Raw genomic sequence first — 17,192 nt, 5'->3', positions numbered from 1 at the left:
CGTATACATACAGTACATATATATAGATGTGTGTGTACATAGATAGATAGATAGATAGATAGATAGATAGATATAGATATAGATAAGTAGATATGGATATATATACAATGACACATTTTTATTTGTCCTCTTAATCTACTCCTGTCCTTATCTATCTTTTTCACTGTGTTGCCTGTTTCAGGTGAAGGATAATGATCGTGTGCAGACTCTGGGGAGTTTGACTGTACCTCTCTCTCGTCTGCTCTCTTGTCCTGATCTGTCATTGGATCAGTGGTTTCAGCTGGATAAATCTGGACCAGCTAGCCGTGTCTATATAACCACCGTGCTCAGGGTAATGACCCCATGCTCAAACAGTAACATATAATAGGAGGATTAAAACTCCATGTTCATATGCTTAATGTTTCACACCTGCATTGTATTCACATAGAAACATCACTTTTAAAAATGTATTGCTCGTAGCTGAGAGTTAAAATGTATCACGGTAATTTTTTCCCTCATTTTGTGAAGGAATTTCATCCTTGTTAACTTGTTTGATGAGATATCTGGGCATAAGAGCCATCCTGAATCAGTTAAGGTTTATCTTAAGGATTTTCAAAGCCCCACACCCGATTAACTGGCCTTCATTTCACTGTTTAGCTTAAACTTTAGTGATTCAACTCATTTCAAGTCATTCCAGTGAAAAATGTTTAGACTTAGCAAATACATTTACACTATACTTAAGATCTAAAGAGTAAAACTGTGCTGTATCTGGAGAAACCCTGTGTCCACATTAGTGTTTTCATATTCAGATCCTCAGAGATAATGATGACATCAGGCCTCAAAGTCACGTTGTCTCAGTATTCAAACCGGCCCAGCATCTCCATCAGCTCAGAGTGCTCTACAGAGCTGTTTTATCCAGATAATAACTCAACGCTCCAACGCCTCTTATCAACACTCTATTCATGATGTTTGCTTTAAGTGTCAGTCTTGTCATGTGTTCCAGGTGCTCTGGTTGGATGAGGAGGCTGTTTCCAGTTCTCTTCTCTCCAGCGAAGCGACCCACAGGTCTGTTACACGTCCCCAGCAAACCTCACCTGACCCCAGTTTTGCCACAGAGGTAAAGAATTCACTCCCTCCTTAGCACACTCATTCGGTCTTTCACTAATATCCACCTGCTGACTCACTTTCAATTCACTGTCTCACTCACTCATCTGCTACTCACACACTTGCTCTCTGTTTTATTCACTGACACACTCGTTCATGCATTCACACTTTCACTCACTGACTATCTCACTCTAGAAGTCTGTCCGACACTGCAGTCATTGTTTTGTCCTGTAGGGAGTGCTGCGTATCCACTTGGTGGAGGGTCAGAATTTGGTTGCCAAGGACAACCTGATGGGTGGCTTGAGAAAGGGGAAAAGCGACCCTTATGTTAAAATCAACATCGGAGGGACAACCTTTAAGAGTCAAACAATCAAAGAAAACCTTAACCCCACCTGGAATGAGATGTACGAGGTATGGCACAGTACATACAGGTTTAAATAGTCACACACTGACTGCTTTTAAATTCATTCTGTCTTGATTTTTAAGCCATACACATTGTGTCTCTGTTAGGTGGTCCTGACTCGGATACCCGGCCAGGAGGTGCTGTTTGAAGTGTTTGATAAGGACATGGACAAAGACGACTTCATGGGGAGGTAACGCGAGGCCATAAGCCAATCGCTGTAGCACCACCCCTCTGCAGAGGACAAATATGTCTCATTATGAGCTGTGTGTATCTGAGTGTCATTCATTACTGTTGTGCTCACAGGTTGAAGATCAAACTCAGTGACATCATCACCTCTGAGCATACTGATGACGTAAGATCATAATGTTTAATAGACTAAAGCCTGATAATGGTGGTCCCTTCATCAGTTGTCATGTAGATTATATTTTAAATGGACCGGGTCTTTCATTTACAGAGAATGTCAAACATTTCCTGGAAGATTGCCATGTACATCACTGTTTTTTAAAATATATGTCTTGCAACAAACTGCAGAAATCCATCCATCTTGTGAATTTGACATTATAATGCTTTCTGTCTCCGTGACAGTGGTTTACTCTGAATGACGTGAAGTCTGGTCGCATTCATCTGGTTCTGGAGTGGCTCCCCATGCTGTCTCATGCTGACACACTGGATCAGGTTGGTGCTGATGTACTGGATTTCTCTCACATTTTCTCCTGGAAATCTCCTGTGTTCTGCCTCTCCCTATAGATTCTTTGCTACACTTAATATTTAAAGAACTGCTTCTGTAAGACTCAGTGTAAATAAATGTTTCTTGACAGTTAGTTACGTGATAATATGCGTAATGCCCCCACATGCGAGTCTGTAAAATAAACTGAAGGTCGTTAGGACAAAAGAGTCTGTTTCAAGTGTGTTCTTATTCGTTACGTTAATAACTAACCAGAAAACATCTTTTATTTGTTTGTGACCTTTTTTTAAAAATCTGTATTAAGAGTTGAACAGGAAAAACATACCTTTATCTGGACTGTGAGTGAGGTAGAGAGCTTAATGACGGGTGTTTTTGTCGTTACTTCTGTTTTAATCTGTATTAAGAGTTGAAGAGGAAAAACACACCTGTATCCAGACTGTGAGTGAGGTAGAGAGCTTAATGACGGGTGTTGTTGTCCTTACTTCTGTTTTAATCTGTATTAAGAGTTGAAGAGGAAAAACACACCTGTATCCAGACTGTGAGTGAGGTAGAGAGCTTAATGACGGGTGTTGTTGTCCTTACTTCTGTTTTAATCTGTATTAAGAGTTGAAGAGGAAAAACACACCTGTATCCAGACTGTGAGTGAGGTAGAGAGCTTAATGACGGGTGTTTTTGTCGTTACTTCTGTTTTAATCTGTACTAAGAGTTGAAGAGGAAAAACATACCTGTATCCAGACTGTGAGTGAGGTAGAGAGCTTAATGACGGGTGTTGTTGTCCTTACTTCTGTTTTAATCTGTATTAAGAGTTGAAGAGGAAAAACACACCTGTATCCAGACTGTGAGTGAGGTAGAGAGCTTAATGACGGGTGTTGTTGTCCTTACTTCTGTTTTAATCTGTATTAAGAGTTGAAAAGGAAAAACACACCTGTATCCAGACTGTGAGTGAGGTAGAGAGCTTAATGACTGGTGTTTTTGTCGTTAGAGTTGAAGAGGAAAAACACACCTGTATCCAGACTGTGAGTGAGGTAGAGAGCTTAATGACGGGTGTTGTCCTTACTCAGGTGCTGAGGTGCCAGGCCCTGGCATCATACAAGAATAAGACTGTGCCCGCTGTGGCTCTGCTCTTCGTGTACCTGGAGAGTGCCCACGACCTGCCGGTGAGTGTGTCTCCTTCCCTCTGATCTCAGATCAGTTCTCCAGTGTCTGTCCTCAGTGGTAAATGTGTGAATATCTGTGTGGTTCCAGCTGAAGAAGAGTGGGAAGGAACCAAAAGCTGGGGCAGAGTTGGTGCTAGGGAGAACTTCCCACAAAACCAAGGTGAGAGGTTCAGGACTGGAGTCCAGCAGAGTCGTATCTTAAAAATTTGTTTTTTCAAATGTTAGATATTAACTTAAAAGTTATGCATTTTTATCCTTATTACACGTTTTTACAAAAGACAACAGTTAAATGTATGGGCCATGGTGTTAATGAGTGTTGTCATGGATAGCTTTCCTTTTTTTACTCCTTTTCTCCTCCCTAAAGGTGTGTGATCGCACCAGTTCTCCTCAGTGGGATGAGGCCTTTCACTTCCTGGTTCATGACCCTAAGAAGGAGGACCTCATTGTGAGGGTGAGAAAACTGAATTGACCTCGTGCAGTTGCTGCCGTCTGTGCCCATAAACGAAATAAACTAAAAGATTACTAATCACAGTCGCTGAATGGATGCATTTCTGTCATTATTTAGTAATCAAGTCTTTGTTTTTTTCGCCTTCTCCGTCAATTCTCTGTCCATGCTTCCTCTTTGATACAATCTCCTCTCTTTCACTCCTCTCTCTTTCTCTCTCTCTCTCTATCTCTCCCTCTCTCTCTCTCTCTGTCTCTGTAGCTGTTTCACTGTTGGGACATAGCCCTAGGTTCATTGGTGATTCCCATAAGAGACCTGTTGTCAGAACCAGAACTGATGCTAGACCAGTGGCTAAGTCTGGATGGAGCCTCTCCCAGCAGTCAGATTCTCCTGAGAGCACAGCTAAAGGTCTGTCTCTCTCTCTCTCTCTGTCTCACATACACACACACACACACACGTTTGGTAATATGTTTTAGTATGTTTCAGCACAGGGCACATGTAAGTTGAAACTGTAAAATGTGTTGATGATGATGTTGATGATGATGATGATGATGATGATGATGATGATGATGGATGTCACATCATGTTAATCATAGCTCCTGCTGTGCTTCTCACCATGGCTGACTCAGTGTGGCAGTATTAAATAAACAATAACTTATTTTGGCATACTGGCATCTTTTGGCATCCTCTGTATTACACGTGTGTTTGGTTGTGATGATGAGTAATCTGATCTACTTTTGTGTTGTAGATTCTTAGTCCTAAAATGGCTGAGAGTTGTGTAGATCGGGAGGATAGACCCAGTGTTCCAGAGGGTGAGCCCAGGCCAGAGAAAGACTCACTCCAGAGGTAAGATACATAATGGCCTTTTTTATTATTATTATTATTATGATTATGATTATGATTATGATTATAATTATTATTATTATTATTATTATTATTATTATTATTATTATTATTATCCCCCCTACCCCCTTAACAACGAGTAGCTGAGTTGTAATGCATATATGGTACTGCCCCAGCCTTAGACAGCTGAGTCCGTTTGTTTAAAGGCTTCACCTTTTCATCTGCTATTGTGTACGGTAAGAACTCAACGTGTCAACATGTTTTGCTTGTGTGTGTGTGTTTTAACAGGTCAGCTGAGAAAATTGGTCCTAGCGCTCCGGTCTCTATCAGCTCGTCAGTCTCCGGTTCTGATGAGGCCACAACAGCAACAGCATCCAAGGTCACACCCACAGAGGTCATCGGTTCTGCTGACCTACGACCCGAGCATACCAGCCCGGACCCAAGCTTTGGGACAGAGGTAAGACAGTGGGGAGTCGGGTGAAGTGTGTTTGATACAGAGACAGAATATCTCGAGAACAGCTGCAAATACTTGTTTATTACAACAGATTAAAGCAGAAATAAAACTGTAGAGTATGCTCAGTGCTAACATTCGTCCTGCAAAAAGCACCGTGTGAGAATTTTGCGGACACTTAAACACACTTATGTGCACTAAGTTGTAATGATGCTTTTGTCCTGTAGGGGGTGCTTCGTATCCACCTAATGGAGGCTCAGAGTCTGATTGCCAAAGACAACCTGATGGGAGGCTTAAAGAAGGGCAAGAGTGACCCCTACGTTAAAATCAATGTGGGTGACATGAAGTTTAAGAGTCATGTGATCAAGGAGAACCTCAACCCCACCTGGAACAAGATGTATGAGGTATGCGTGGTTATTTTAAAAAGGGGGGGGTTGCTGACAGTTACTGAAGTAGGAGTAAGTCCCAGAGCAAAAAGAAAGTTTGATTTTTACTGGAAAAGCCAGGAATTTATTCCATGTCATTTCAGTTTTGTTTTCAGTTACATAAAGAGTTCTGAGATTAAAGGCAACTATCAAATGCTTAATGTGATTGTTCTTTCCAGCTGGTTTTGGACCCAAACTCTGCTGAAGACATCCACATGGAAGTGTTTGATAAGGACATTGACAAAGATGACTTCTTAGGGAGGTGAGTTATCATTGTGTGTGTGTGTGTGTGTGTGTGTAGACTTGCATGGTTGAAGGAAGCTTATTGAATAATCAGAGACAGACATAATGTTGACTGAGTCACATGAATATATCTCCAGTGCAGAGGATTTGATGTTCCATTGTTTTATCTGAGGTTTTTGACTCTGTATCTGTCTGCAGATGTAATATTAGTATTAAAGACGTCATACAGGCTCACTACACAGACCAGGTGAGAATTTTATTTCGCACTTCAAGTCTTCCTTTTGTATTACTGTACTACTTTGTATTACTTTGTCGAAGTCGCCATTGTATTACTTTGTACTACTACATTTCATTGTTGTTTTCTACATGGGTCTGTTAATATTTTCAATATTCAGGTGTTAAATCATATTCTGAGAACAAATTTTCTTTGTCAATTAAAGGAAAAAGAAATTAATAGATCAATAGGCCTATCAAAGAAATTAATAGATTTTAGTCACTTTAATGAAATGAATTTCTACTCAGTGAAATTCTCAGAACAAGAATTTAATGAAATCTTACACCATATCAATCAATATAAAGGCCTCAAAATGGCTTTTTTGGCCCTAGACTAATCAGCCTGAAACATTCAGATTAAAGAGCTGTTTATCTCGGATCTGTTTCTTTGTGACAGTGGTTTACACTGAACGATGTGAAGTCCGGTCGTGTTCACCTGATTTTAGAGTGGATTCCCAAAGCATCACATCCTGACACACTGGACCAGGTCAGTGCATCACTCAGCTCTCTCAAAAACTCATTCAAGCCAAGCCAAACCACACAAAACCTCACTCAGCCCAAACTAACCCAAACCAGGCAAAAACTCACTCAATCCAAACCAAACCAAACCTCACTCAACCCAAACTAAACCAAACCAAACCTCACTCAAGCCAAGCCAAACCAAACAAAAACTCACTCAGCCCAAACTAACCCAAACCAGGCAAAAACTCACTCAATCCAAACCAAATAAAAACTCACTCAATCCAAACCAAACCAAACCTCACTCAAGCCAAGCCAAACCAAACAAAAACTCACTCAACCTAAACTAACCCAAACCAAACCAAAACTCACTCAAAACAAACCAAACCAAAACTCACTCAAGCCAAACCTTTTCTGCTGTGCTGTCTATGAGATTTTCATATGTTGACTATACAACTTTTGGTGTAATTCAGACCAATAAGAGTGTGTTAGTTCTATGGGTTTTGGGTTGTGCCTTTGTGTTGATCCATTTCCGATTGCTAGGGGTAATTTTTCATGAGCAAGATTTCTAACACAAGGAGCCAAATTTAATTAGGTTCAGCTGTAAAAGTTTTCATGGTGGCACTCTTATTTACAAATAAAAAAAATGAAACATTTGAAGTTCATATTATTATTAGCAGTTGGAGTAATAGTAGCAGTAGCACTGCTTTCTGTCTGTCTGTCTGTGTGTGTGCGTTCATTCAGAATGTTTTAGTGTGTTTTGTACATCCTAACAATGTGTTTGTGTTCTCAGGTCCTTCAGCTGCAGAGTGTTCATTATCAGAACAAAACTGTTCCCTCTGCTGCCCTTCTGTTTGTTCTCATAGAGAGAGCACATTCACTGCCTGTGAGTCTCTCTTCAGCTCTCATTCTCTCTCCCTCCCTCCTCTCCCACCCGCCCTCCCTCATTTTCTCATACAGACACATTTTTGGGGGGGTTAATGAGTGTGATGATACAGAGGAACATATATTTTATGCATTTTAGGTATTTTATCCATATCAGATTTCAGTCAGATCCTGCTGTCCCAACATTAAGGTAACTCAGTGTGGAAAGTTGTATTTTGTGGCAGGGATTCTGAAGAATGAAATGAATGTCTCACTTTTCAAAAGTGCTTCAGCGTTCTCTCTGAAAGCACAGACACACACCAGAGCATCAGGGCTTGTCCTCTGCTCAGACATTTTCTCTCCAGTCCTCCATCTGCCAGCAGCTCAACTTGTCTTACATCACGTCTCCATTTTCCCCTCTGTCACACTTATGACCATACACTACCATTTAAGGCCATTGCTCTGCTAGCTTTATGATTTATAAAGTCAGTTTTATGTACACAAACTAATATACAACAAAATAAAAATCTTGTCTGCTTTCATTTACACACATTTAAAAAAAAAACCTATGAATTCATCCAACATAGAGAAACATTTTTACATCTTTGCGCTCCCCCATATACTCTCCTACATAGGCCAGTGGAAATTAAAACGGAATCCTAATTTTTAGGCCGTTTTAGAAACAGGATATGACTCCTAAACCCCAATGACACAAATCAGCCCACTTTGCCGTCTTTTGTCAGTGAAGCTATCTGTGTATGTTTAGCCTTATGTGTTCCACTGCTGTTAAACCACAGGCCTGTGATGATGGGATGGGACTGGTTCTGAATACTGTAGAGTTAGTTTATTTGCAGTGTACAGACAGTGTATGCCTATGGCAGTGTTCCATGTCTCTCTCTGATATCTTGTTCTAGCTGAAGAAGAGTGGGAAGGAACCCAAGGCTGGAGCTGAGCTGGTTCTCGGGGGAACTTCGTACAGAACCAAGGTCAGAGTCTTAGTTCTTGTAAAAGAAAGCTTTCCTGCTTAACACACGTATTTATTACCATTTCTTATTCAGCCACATTCATTACTGAGGTAATTCATGTAGTTTAATTCGTTTCTCATTAGAATGATTTACTTGACATAATTAATTTATTTTCTTTAACCCCCCCCCCCCCTATCTCTCGCTCTCTCTCTCTCTCTCTCTCATTCTTCCTCCCTAAAGGTGTGTGATCGCTCTACCTCTCCTCAGTGGGATGAATCTTTTCATTTTCTGGTTCGTCATCCCAAAGAAGACATGCTTGTCATTAAGGTGACTTGGAGTGCTTATGTCTGAGTTATGTCCATGCAATAACTTTCACCCCCAGTTACCCAGAACTGAATTCCTGGCAACTCACTCCCCCTTTTTTCCTCACTTTTTTAGCTCTCCAGTGGGTGGGATCAGCCTATGGGTTCTCTGGTTCTACCAGTCAGAGAGCTTCTGTCAAAACCAGAACTGGTGCTGGACCAGTGGCTGAATTTGGATGGTGCTACTTCTGAGAGTCAGATTCTGTTGAGGGCCCAGCTGAGGGTGACTAATTTTTGTGTCTATTATTTAATTTAAAGAACTGTATAAATATCACATTTCAGAAATCAATATATAAGATTTTAAATCTGTTTTGGCTACAAGGTCTTAGACTCTGAGATGGCTAAAGGCGACCTGACGAAGTCGCCAAGCGGATTGGACAGCTCCATGGGAGGTGGAGACAGTGAGGAGAGAGAACCAATCAGTGTAACAGAGCAGTTGTCAGTAAAAGACAATCAAGAGATGCCACAGTTGGAGGAGCCAGTCAGAACAAGGTGAGATTTTGTCGCTGTATTGATTTAGTCTCAGAAAAGATCATTTCTACGGAATCACTCGTTCAAGGCCAGGAGTAATTGTGTGTCTGTATGCCTTCTGTGTTTTTCTGCTTCCAGACCAAGTGAACCTGTTGCCCCTAGCGCTCCCGAGCCTGCTGTCCCTTCTCAGCCTGAAGAACAGGAGGAAATGACCTCTGAGGTTATCGCTGACCCCCACCCCTCAGACTCCACCCCCGTGGGCAGCAGTGAGACCGCCGTAAGAGATGACCTGATCTGTGTTCTTTCTTTGCCTCTCCTCCATGGAGCTAATTCATCTGGAATTTAACATAAGTACAGTGTTTAGTGTAATTGTGTGTGTGTGTGTGTGTGTTTGTGTATTTGAGACAGTAGATGTGTTGCTTTGTGTTACAGATGCAGGACTTGAGTGACGTCCCGGTTTCGACCTCTGCTGTAGGGAGGGAGAGCAAGGACATGGAGCCGGTTGGAAAAACGGGATCTGACCGTACAGCCAGTGCAGACCTCCAGTATGAGGACTCATCAGAGGGCCAGTGAGTCAGGCTACAGAGCTGACATATGGGCTTTAAAATGACTTTCTTCTGCCTTTGTGTGCCTAGATTTGTCTAATGTATGGTTATGTGGGAATGTCATTAGGTTTGAAAAGCTGGTTTGAAAAGCCTCGTATGAACACATTCTGAGAGTATTGCGTGTTTGGTACCGCCAGGTCACTGGAGCCGGTTCTCCGTGATGATTTGGTAACTGTCGGGGGTGCTGAGGAGACCAGTGAGGACACCAGTTTGACTGATCTACGACCACAGCGTTCCTGCCCTGACTCCGGCTTTGGGGCAGAGGTCAGATTCTGATTCTGCCTGTGTGTAATTTAGGATGTGTCATTTGCCGGTTCTTTTCCCAGACACCTTTTCTTTCCCCTGTCCTTCCTGTAGGGAGTGCTGCGTATCCACGTACTAGAGGCTCAGGATCTGATCGCTAAGGACAACTTAATGGGGGGTTTGAAAAAGGGCAAGAGTGATCCCTACGTTAAGATCAATGTGGGCAATGTGAACTTTAAGAGTCATGTGATCAAGGAGAACCTCAACCCCACCTGGAATGAGATGTTTGAGGTATGATGTTTTCATTTACTCTAGGTACAAGCATAGTTTTTTGGGGAAACATAGTTTTTTTGTTTGGTCTATGAATATGACCATTATGACCATGGAGATTTATTAAGGAATTGTGTATTAATCATCTGTCACTGAAATCAGTAGCAAGTTAATGTTTTTGATATTTGGTTGTCAAAGAGTACACTGTTATGACCTTTGAATGGTCTTATATTTATTGTCTTACTGCTGTTGTCTTACTGCTCAAATATTTGGGGATTTATTATGATGTTTTTTTTCTCTAGACTGTTCTGAGCCCAAAGCAAGAGTTGGAGGTGAAATTTGAGCTCTACGATAAGGACATAGACTCTGACGACTTCCTTGGAAGGTTTCTTTACAGTTTGACCTCATATCCCTACTTGATTTTAAAAACACAACCATTCTTTCATAATAACTTATAGTTAATCTGGATTGAAATGTTAACGTTTAATTACTGATCAAAATACTAAACCAGGAGATTAATACTCTGTGGTCCATTTTTTTAATGTGAATGAATCTCTCAGGCAATTCATTCTTTCAGAGCATAGAACATGGTAGATGAAGAGATGTGCATAATTTGGTGTATGTTCTGGTATGTGCGACTTCACATGTGGTGTTTTCATTCGTGTGCAGGTTTACGCTCAAACTCGGAGACATCATAAGCTCACAGTACATGGATCAAGTGAGTTTATTTTCTTCAGATCTCTAATGTAATCAGTGGAGGTAAAACATGACAGAGACCAGATTCTATTTTGCTCTTCTTCCATCCGATCCACCCTAATTGAAGAGTTGAAAAATGAAAAAAGATGAAAAATGGTTTATCGTGTTTCCTGTGCTCTGCTGTTAGGAGTCGTGATATGTGTAATGCTGTAATGAAGGCTTGTAATGCTGTTTCTCTGTGACAGTGGTTTACTCTGAACGATGTGAAGTCCGGTCGTGTTCACCTGGTTCTGGAGTGGATTCCCAAACTGTCACATGCTGACACACTGGATCAGGTCAGTACAAACCCTCTTGAACTAAACACGAGCTCAACTGTTCGGGTCAGTTTGTATTTACACTGTTGTGCTGTAGCCATGTCCCAAAGATGAGCTCACTACTGAGTTTGTGGTTATGTGTGTGTTAACTGAGTCTGTTGATTCTGCTCCTTTGTGTATTTTGAATCAGTGGGTTTGTGTGCCTTGTTGTGTGTGTTTCAGTGTGTTTGTATCTAAATGGTAAATCAGTGTGTATGAGTGTATGAATGTGCATTTGTGTGTTAGTTCAGTGTGTTTTGAGTTTGCTCTGTTGGAGCTTAATGATACGTTTTTGTGTGTTTGTTAATGCAGTAGGTTTATTGTGTGTGTATGTGTGTGCACACATGATAATTCAGATCATTATAACAATGTGTTTGTGTTCTCAGGTCCTTCAGCTGCAGCGTGTTCATTATCAGAACAAAACTGTTCCCTCTGCTGCCCTTCTGTTTGTTCTCATAGAGAGAGCACATTCACTGCCTGTGAGTCTCTCTTCAGCTCTCATTTATTCTCAGCTCTCATTTCTGTCTCTCTCTCTCTCTGTCTCATATACACACACACACACAGACCTGAACCATACAACATCATTCACTTTCTCCCTCACAAACACAACCATACCTGAACCATTCAACACAGATTATGCTTAGAAAGAGCCTCCACACTGTGTTTGGGCCCAGCTATATTCTACAGACACACCACTCTCATCCATTCTGTCATTCATTCTGTCAGACATGGCTCTGTGGAGCCTGTGGGCTGTCGTTACTCAGTCTTTTGTCTGCTAGCAGATTTTCTCTGTATGATGACTGTTGGTGGCACTGATGTGTGTTCTCTGGTGTGTGTGTGTGTACGTGTGTGTCTGTGTGTGTGTGTATGTGTTTCTAGCTAAAGAAGAGTGGGAAGGAACCCAAGGCTGGAGCAGAGCTTTCTCTTGGGGGAACGTCCTATAAAACCAAGGTGAGAAAAAGGATATTTTGTGAAAGGTTAAACTGTTGTTTTTTCAGGCCTTAAATATTCAAATAAAACTGTAATTATGCGGATATGGATTTTAGATGAGTGTAATTAACTCACTGTCTGCTCTGATCTTTAAAGCTGTGTGATCGCACAACTTCTCCTCTGTGGCACGAGTCCTTCTATTTCCTGGTTCACAATCCTAAGGATGACATGCTTTTCATTAAGGTGAGTGTGTGTGCGTGTGTGTGTGCGTGTGTGTGTGTGTGTGTGTTTGTGTGTCTGTGTGTGTGTGTGTGTGTGCCCTTTAGGAGCCTGTTTGTTTTAAAGTAGCTGATATTGTTATGTCAACTCCAGAATGTAAGAAGTTGAAAGCCAGTGTACAACCATAGAGTTGCCTAGTCACATTCCTTCTCTTCTCTTTTACTTGTGTTTAGCTCTCCAGTGGGTGGGATCAGCCAATGGGTTCTCTGGTTCTACCAATGAGAGAGATTCTGTCAAAACCAGAGCTGGTATTGGACCAATGGCTGACTTTGGATGGAGCCACACCTGACAGCCAAATTCTGCTGATGGCCCAACTCAGGGTGACAGAGAAAAACATTTACATACTGTAGATAAATAACATATTTGGACTGTCTCAATTTATTTGTGTTTTCTCATAATCAGGATTTTTCTTTGCGTATAAACAGTTCCCCCAGACACAGAATGACTTGTGATGGCTCTGAAAGTTTGCCTTGGAGGATTCTGAAAGTTGAGCAAGTTTTCTGTGTTTTCATACAGATCTTAGGCTCTAAAATGGCTACACTTGTTGCTATGGGCCAGGGACCAAAGCTCGCTAACGCCCCTGCTGGTCAGACAGGGAAGGTGCGGATCTCTCTCTCCTACCAGAAGAGGCTCTCAGTCACCATTCATGCCTGCAGGTCTGTCTTTTTTCTAACGACATACATGACCTATGTGACGAATTGAATAGGTAAAGAGAGACACAGTGGACATGACATTCAGTTTACTATTACTATATTTCAGTATTGTTCAGCTGTTGTTGCTCTATTTGCTTTGCATGTAAAGATATTGGATGCATTGTGATCAGCACTACAGTTTATCTGTCTATCTATCTATCTGTCTATCTGTAACTATATACATATCTGTATCGGTACATATCTCTATCTGTCTGTGTGTGTGTATATATATATATATTTACTTTTTTTTTTTTCTGTGTGTGTGTGTGTGTGTGTGTGTGTGTATGTTTTGTGTGTGTGTGCAGAGGTCTGACTGCATCATCTAAGGACGGTTTGGACACATATGTCTCCCTCTTTCTCCAACCGGATAAAAACAAGGCCACTAAAAGAAAGACGAGTGTGAAGAAGAAAGAGCTGAACCCAGAGTACAACGAGAAGTACGTATGACAGCTTTTTAACAACATTCACTTCATTTAGTGTGTCTGTGTCTGTGTGTGTGTGTGTGTGTGTGTGTGTGTGTGTGTGTGCATGTCTTGACCTTGTGTTGTTTTGTCAGGTTTGAGTTTGATCTGTCTCTGGAGGATGCTAAGAGAAGGACCCTGAGTGTGTGTGTGAAAAACAGCTCTGCGTCTTTCATGAGTCGAGATAAAGATGTCATTGGACAGGTCAGTCGTGATGTTACATAAAGTGAACTTTACTCATCCAAACAGCAATTGTCATATTTTTATACCCCTTTAGATTTCAAAATACTAAAAATAGTTCATGGAAAGAACTGCCTTAAAATACATCTGTAATCTGAACACAATAATATGTGCATTTTTGATCATGTTCCATCATTTGGTCGGTCTGTAATTAGGCTGTTTTATGTGTGTGTGCGTGTGTGTGCATGTGCGTGTGTGTGCGTGTTCCTTTACGTTTACATTTACGTATATGTGTTTGCTTTCAGGTACAAATCGAGCTGGCACAGTTTGACTTACTCTCAGGAGTCACTGAATGGTTAGTACTGTGTAATTATTCCTATGGACCCATATTTACTTTAGTGATTAGACTCACCCTGAACTGAACTGATGATAGGTCCATCTTTCTTCTCTAATTCACTCATCTCTCTCTCTCTCTTTCTGTCTCTCTCTCCCCCAGGTTTGACTTGGAGGACGACTGAACAGTTGAGGAATGACATTACTCGTTTGTATCTGATTTATTTTCCGGCTCTTACAGGTTCTGACCAATAACACCACACTGATGCCTTCCTCACCCCTCCTCTTCTCTCCCAAATCCATATTCCTTTACCTTTTCCCCCTTTTTTCACATGTGCTTCTGTTAACGAACCAGATGGAAGGCTTATTGTCAGTGATTAAGGTACTGGCAGGTAGTGTAGAGGGAGCAAATAGTTTTTAGTGAATTACATAGAGGAATACAGTAAAGTCTGAATTATGATTGAAGTATGAATTATGGTAGTTACTGTTGTTGAATGTTAGTGTAAAAGTAGGTTTATACTGACTGAAGAGGGATATGAAGTTGAGATGTAAGACTGGGGCTGCTTGAGAGAAGTTTACATGCAGGTTGACATGTAGATGGGGTGGGTTGAATACTGATATCCTCCTGCGTGGGGGATGGTACTTAAAATATAAATGTATGAAAGAAGAATTTGCTTTAAGTCAGATTCAGAAGATTGCTATTGCCTCTAGAATAGCTAGCACCATTATCAGGATTAGTGGAATAAATTAAAAATAACGCTCCATGAAGTTATTTAGTACCCGAAAGCTTGAAGATGTTTCGCAGCAATATAACGTAACAGAATGTGTTTAAGACATCTATAGCTATAGGAAGCTATAAGGACTCAAATAGGATGGCTGGAAATCAGTTATACTTATGCTTATGATATGGGATCTATGAAGTGATCCCATTATGCCTTAAACAGAAACCATACATCTCTCTGCACTGTGCACTAACTACGCAATTAGCCTTGCACTAAGCCAAAGTAACTGTTGTGCTACACACATATATATATTATATATCAAAATGTGTGCATTTGCTTGACATGCTGCTTGAATTCCAAGGTCTGGGATGTTTCTGTGTGTTAATCAGAGGCTCACTTCGAGTTAGGAACATTGCCATACAGATCTTCCCGCCCTAGTCAGGGAACGAAGATGCTATTGCCTCTAGAACTTTTGATCACGTTACAGTATTCTGTATTTAGAGATACAATCATAAAGCATCAGGTCAAAGTACTGCCTCAGATATACTCCATTCATATTGTGCTGTGTGTTCAATGTCACTGTTTTTTGCATTTTTTTAAAAGACTATTATTTTCCTGTTTTTATTCAGTTGTCTGCTGACATTACAATGTGGTCCATTCCTTTATTGTTACAATACATTATACACAATCTGCTTGCAGACTTTTTTCACCTTGATATGATTTGTGTGATATGTGCCTTGTTTTAAAAAATATATGCATTTTAAAGACACCTGCTTAGAGCTGTTGATCTTTCCCATTCTTTTGGACTCTTCTTAGACACTCTTTATCATGTTAATCGTTTTGTTTCATAATCTGTACCACTGGCCTTCGCGTGCATTCTTGGTTTTGGAGACGGGAGGCAGTCATGCATCCAGAGACAAGGATCTGGAGTATGAAATGTTCTGTTCTGGAATCACATTGTAACGTTGAATGTTCAGATGGTAACATGACATTGAGCAGCTATCATTTCATAGTGTATGCATTTTTCATTTTTTTTATCTTATAACCATGTTATGGTCACGCAAGATTGAAGTGTCAATAAAAACGTTATTGTTCGTCCATATGGGCCCTGGTGTCTGTTGATCACAGAATGTCAGACTTGGATGTGAATTTAGTAAGATCATGATTAAGATATAAATCTGCCTGTCTTCCTTCCTTCACTTTTTTTCTCAATCTCTTTCCATTCATTTATACTGTGTATGTGTTGTATGTACGACTATTTTTCTAGCGACTAATCTATCGACTATTTTACTGATTAGTCAATTAATCTAAACAATTAATTTTCCTCCAGAAATCAAGTTGACCATTAAAGTAACTTAGCAAACCCACAGCTTTGGGTAGCCGATAGACTTACAGCGAGCTGCTTCTGAGAGTTCACTGAATAAAAGACAACAGGTAGCATTTTTACATAAATAACCTTGAAACCTCTTGGATATGTGGAATTTTTCACTTAGCATCTTTGAAAGTAGGAGTTTATTTCTAGTGAATCAAAGTGACATTTGTATTAGCACTTAATTTTCTGCAAGAGATGAACTTCTGAACCACTCTGCTCTTTCATTCCTTGGTTCTATCTCAGGAAATGCTGAGGTGGAAGACTAGGTCTTAGGAGGCCAAGCTTGTCTGACAGGTTGTTAGGAGAGATTTGTGGATGTGATATAATGTGACAGGCTGTTACGAGAGATGTGTGGATGTGTTATAACCTGACAGACAGTTAGGAGAGATGTGTGGATGTGTTGTAATCTGATGGAGCCAAAACAGCTTTACACCCTGTCTTAAAGGCCGATCTTGAAGATTTCAGGTTGTATCCTTCTTATGAGGATGAATGTGAACACTAAGAGCATTATTTCACAACATTTCCTTTGAATTTGCTTCAATGTCTCAATTTGCTTTGAATATTTCCTGTGATGTTAACCCATGTCCAGCATTTCACACTCTTCTGAAACATGATGTGATCTCAAGCAAAGTAATGTCATTATGTTTATGACAAGTAAATAATATTTAAATAAAATAAATAAACTGTATCATTAAGACAACTGACCACAGCTGAATGAAGTTCTATTTAATGTTCAAAAAACGGCAAGAAATGCAGAGCGTACAAATATTCAGTATGTAAATATATGGAAATCAATACATATAGAATATCAATGAATATTCTGTATATTATAGAAAATAATGAATTCTAAAGAGCAAAGCTGGAGTCTCAAAAGATGCTGGTAGATGTTCTCAGTGTTCTTGATCTTTTCACTCATCCACAGCAGCA

At 40.5% G+C, this 17,192-nt stretch overlaps 1 protein-coding gene across 1 annotated transcript in view; it reads left to right on the top strand.

The window, feature by feature from the left end:
• Positions 1-15,995, top strand: part of esyt1b (extended synaptotagmin-like protein 1b) — a 28,559-nt gene extending 12,564 nt beyond the window's left edge. Inside the window, exons 16-52 of the mRNA XM_030779719.1 lie at positions 182-331; positions 983-1,096; positions 1,318-1,494; positions 1,594-1,676; positions 1,790-1,838; positions 2,072-2,161; positions 3,233-3,328; positions 3,417-3,488; positions 3,693-3,779; positions 4,035-4,181; positions 4,522-4,619; positions 4,905-5,073; positions 5,295-5,471; positions 5,672-5,754; positions 5,934-5,982; positions 6,406-6,495; positions 7,261-7,353; positions 8,246-8,317; positions 8,537-8,623; positions 8,735-8,881; positions 8,981-9,150; positions 9,268-9,406; positions 9,562-9,698; positions 9,872-9,998; positions 10,092-10,268; positions 10,550-10,632; positions 10,917-10,965; positions 11,189-11,278; positions 11,683-11,775; positions 12,176-12,247; positions 12,383-12,469; positions 12,679-12,825; positions 13,022-13,161; positions 13,503-13,634; positions 13,754-13,862; positions 14,144-14,193; positions 14,335-15,995. Coding sequence (XP_030635579.1) covers positions 182-331; positions 983-1,096; positions 1,318-1,494; positions 1,594-1,676; positions 1,790-1,838; positions 2,072-2,161; positions 3,233-3,328; positions 3,417-3,488; positions 3,693-3,779; positions 4,035-4,181; positions 4,522-4,619; positions 4,905-5,073; positions 5,295-5,471; positions 5,672-5,754; positions 5,934-5,982; positions 6,406-6,495; positions 7,261-7,353; positions 8,246-8,317; positions 8,537-8,623; positions 8,735-8,881; positions 8,981-9,150; positions 9,268-9,406; positions 9,562-9,698; positions 9,872-9,998; positions 10,092-10,268; positions 10,550-10,632; positions 10,917-10,965; positions 11,189-11,278; positions 11,683-11,775; positions 12,176-12,247; positions 12,383-12,469; positions 12,679-12,825; positions 13,022-13,161; positions 13,503-13,634; positions 13,754-13,862; positions 14,144-14,193; positions 14,335-14,356 — 3,954 coding nt within the window. The 3' untranslated portion in view covers positions 14,357-15,995. The remainder of the gene's footprint in view (positions 1-181; positions 332-982; positions 1,097-1,317; positions 1,495-1,593; positions 1,677-1,789; positions 1,839-2,071; positions 2,162-3,232; positions 3,329-3,416; positions 3,489-3,692; positions 3,780-4,034; positions 4,182-4,521; positions 4,620-4,904; positions 5,074-5,294; positions 5,472-5,671; positions 5,755-5,933; positions 5,983-6,405; positions 6,496-7,260; positions 7,354-8,245; positions 8,318-8,536; positions 8,624-8,734; positions 8,882-8,980; positions 9,151-9,267; positions 9,407-9,561; positions 9,699-9,871; positions 9,999-10,091; positions 10,269-10,549; positions 10,633-10,916; positions 10,966-11,188; positions 11,279-11,682; positions 11,776-12,175; positions 12,248-12,382; positions 12,470-12,678; positions 12,826-13,021; positions 13,162-13,502; positions 13,635-13,753; positions 13,863-14,143; positions 14,194-14,334) is intronic.
• Positions 15,996-17,192: the final 1,197 nt, after the last annotated feature.

Source organism: Chanos chanos, chromosome 7, assembly GCF_902362185.1.
Source record: "Chanos chanos chromosome 7, fChaCha1.1, whole genome shotgun sequence".
Classification (NCBI taxonomy): Eukaryota; Metazoa; Chordata; class Actinopteri; order Gonorynchiformes; family Chanidae; genus Chanos; species Chanos chanos.
This window is presented reverse-complemented; position numbering and strand designations above follow the sequence as displayed.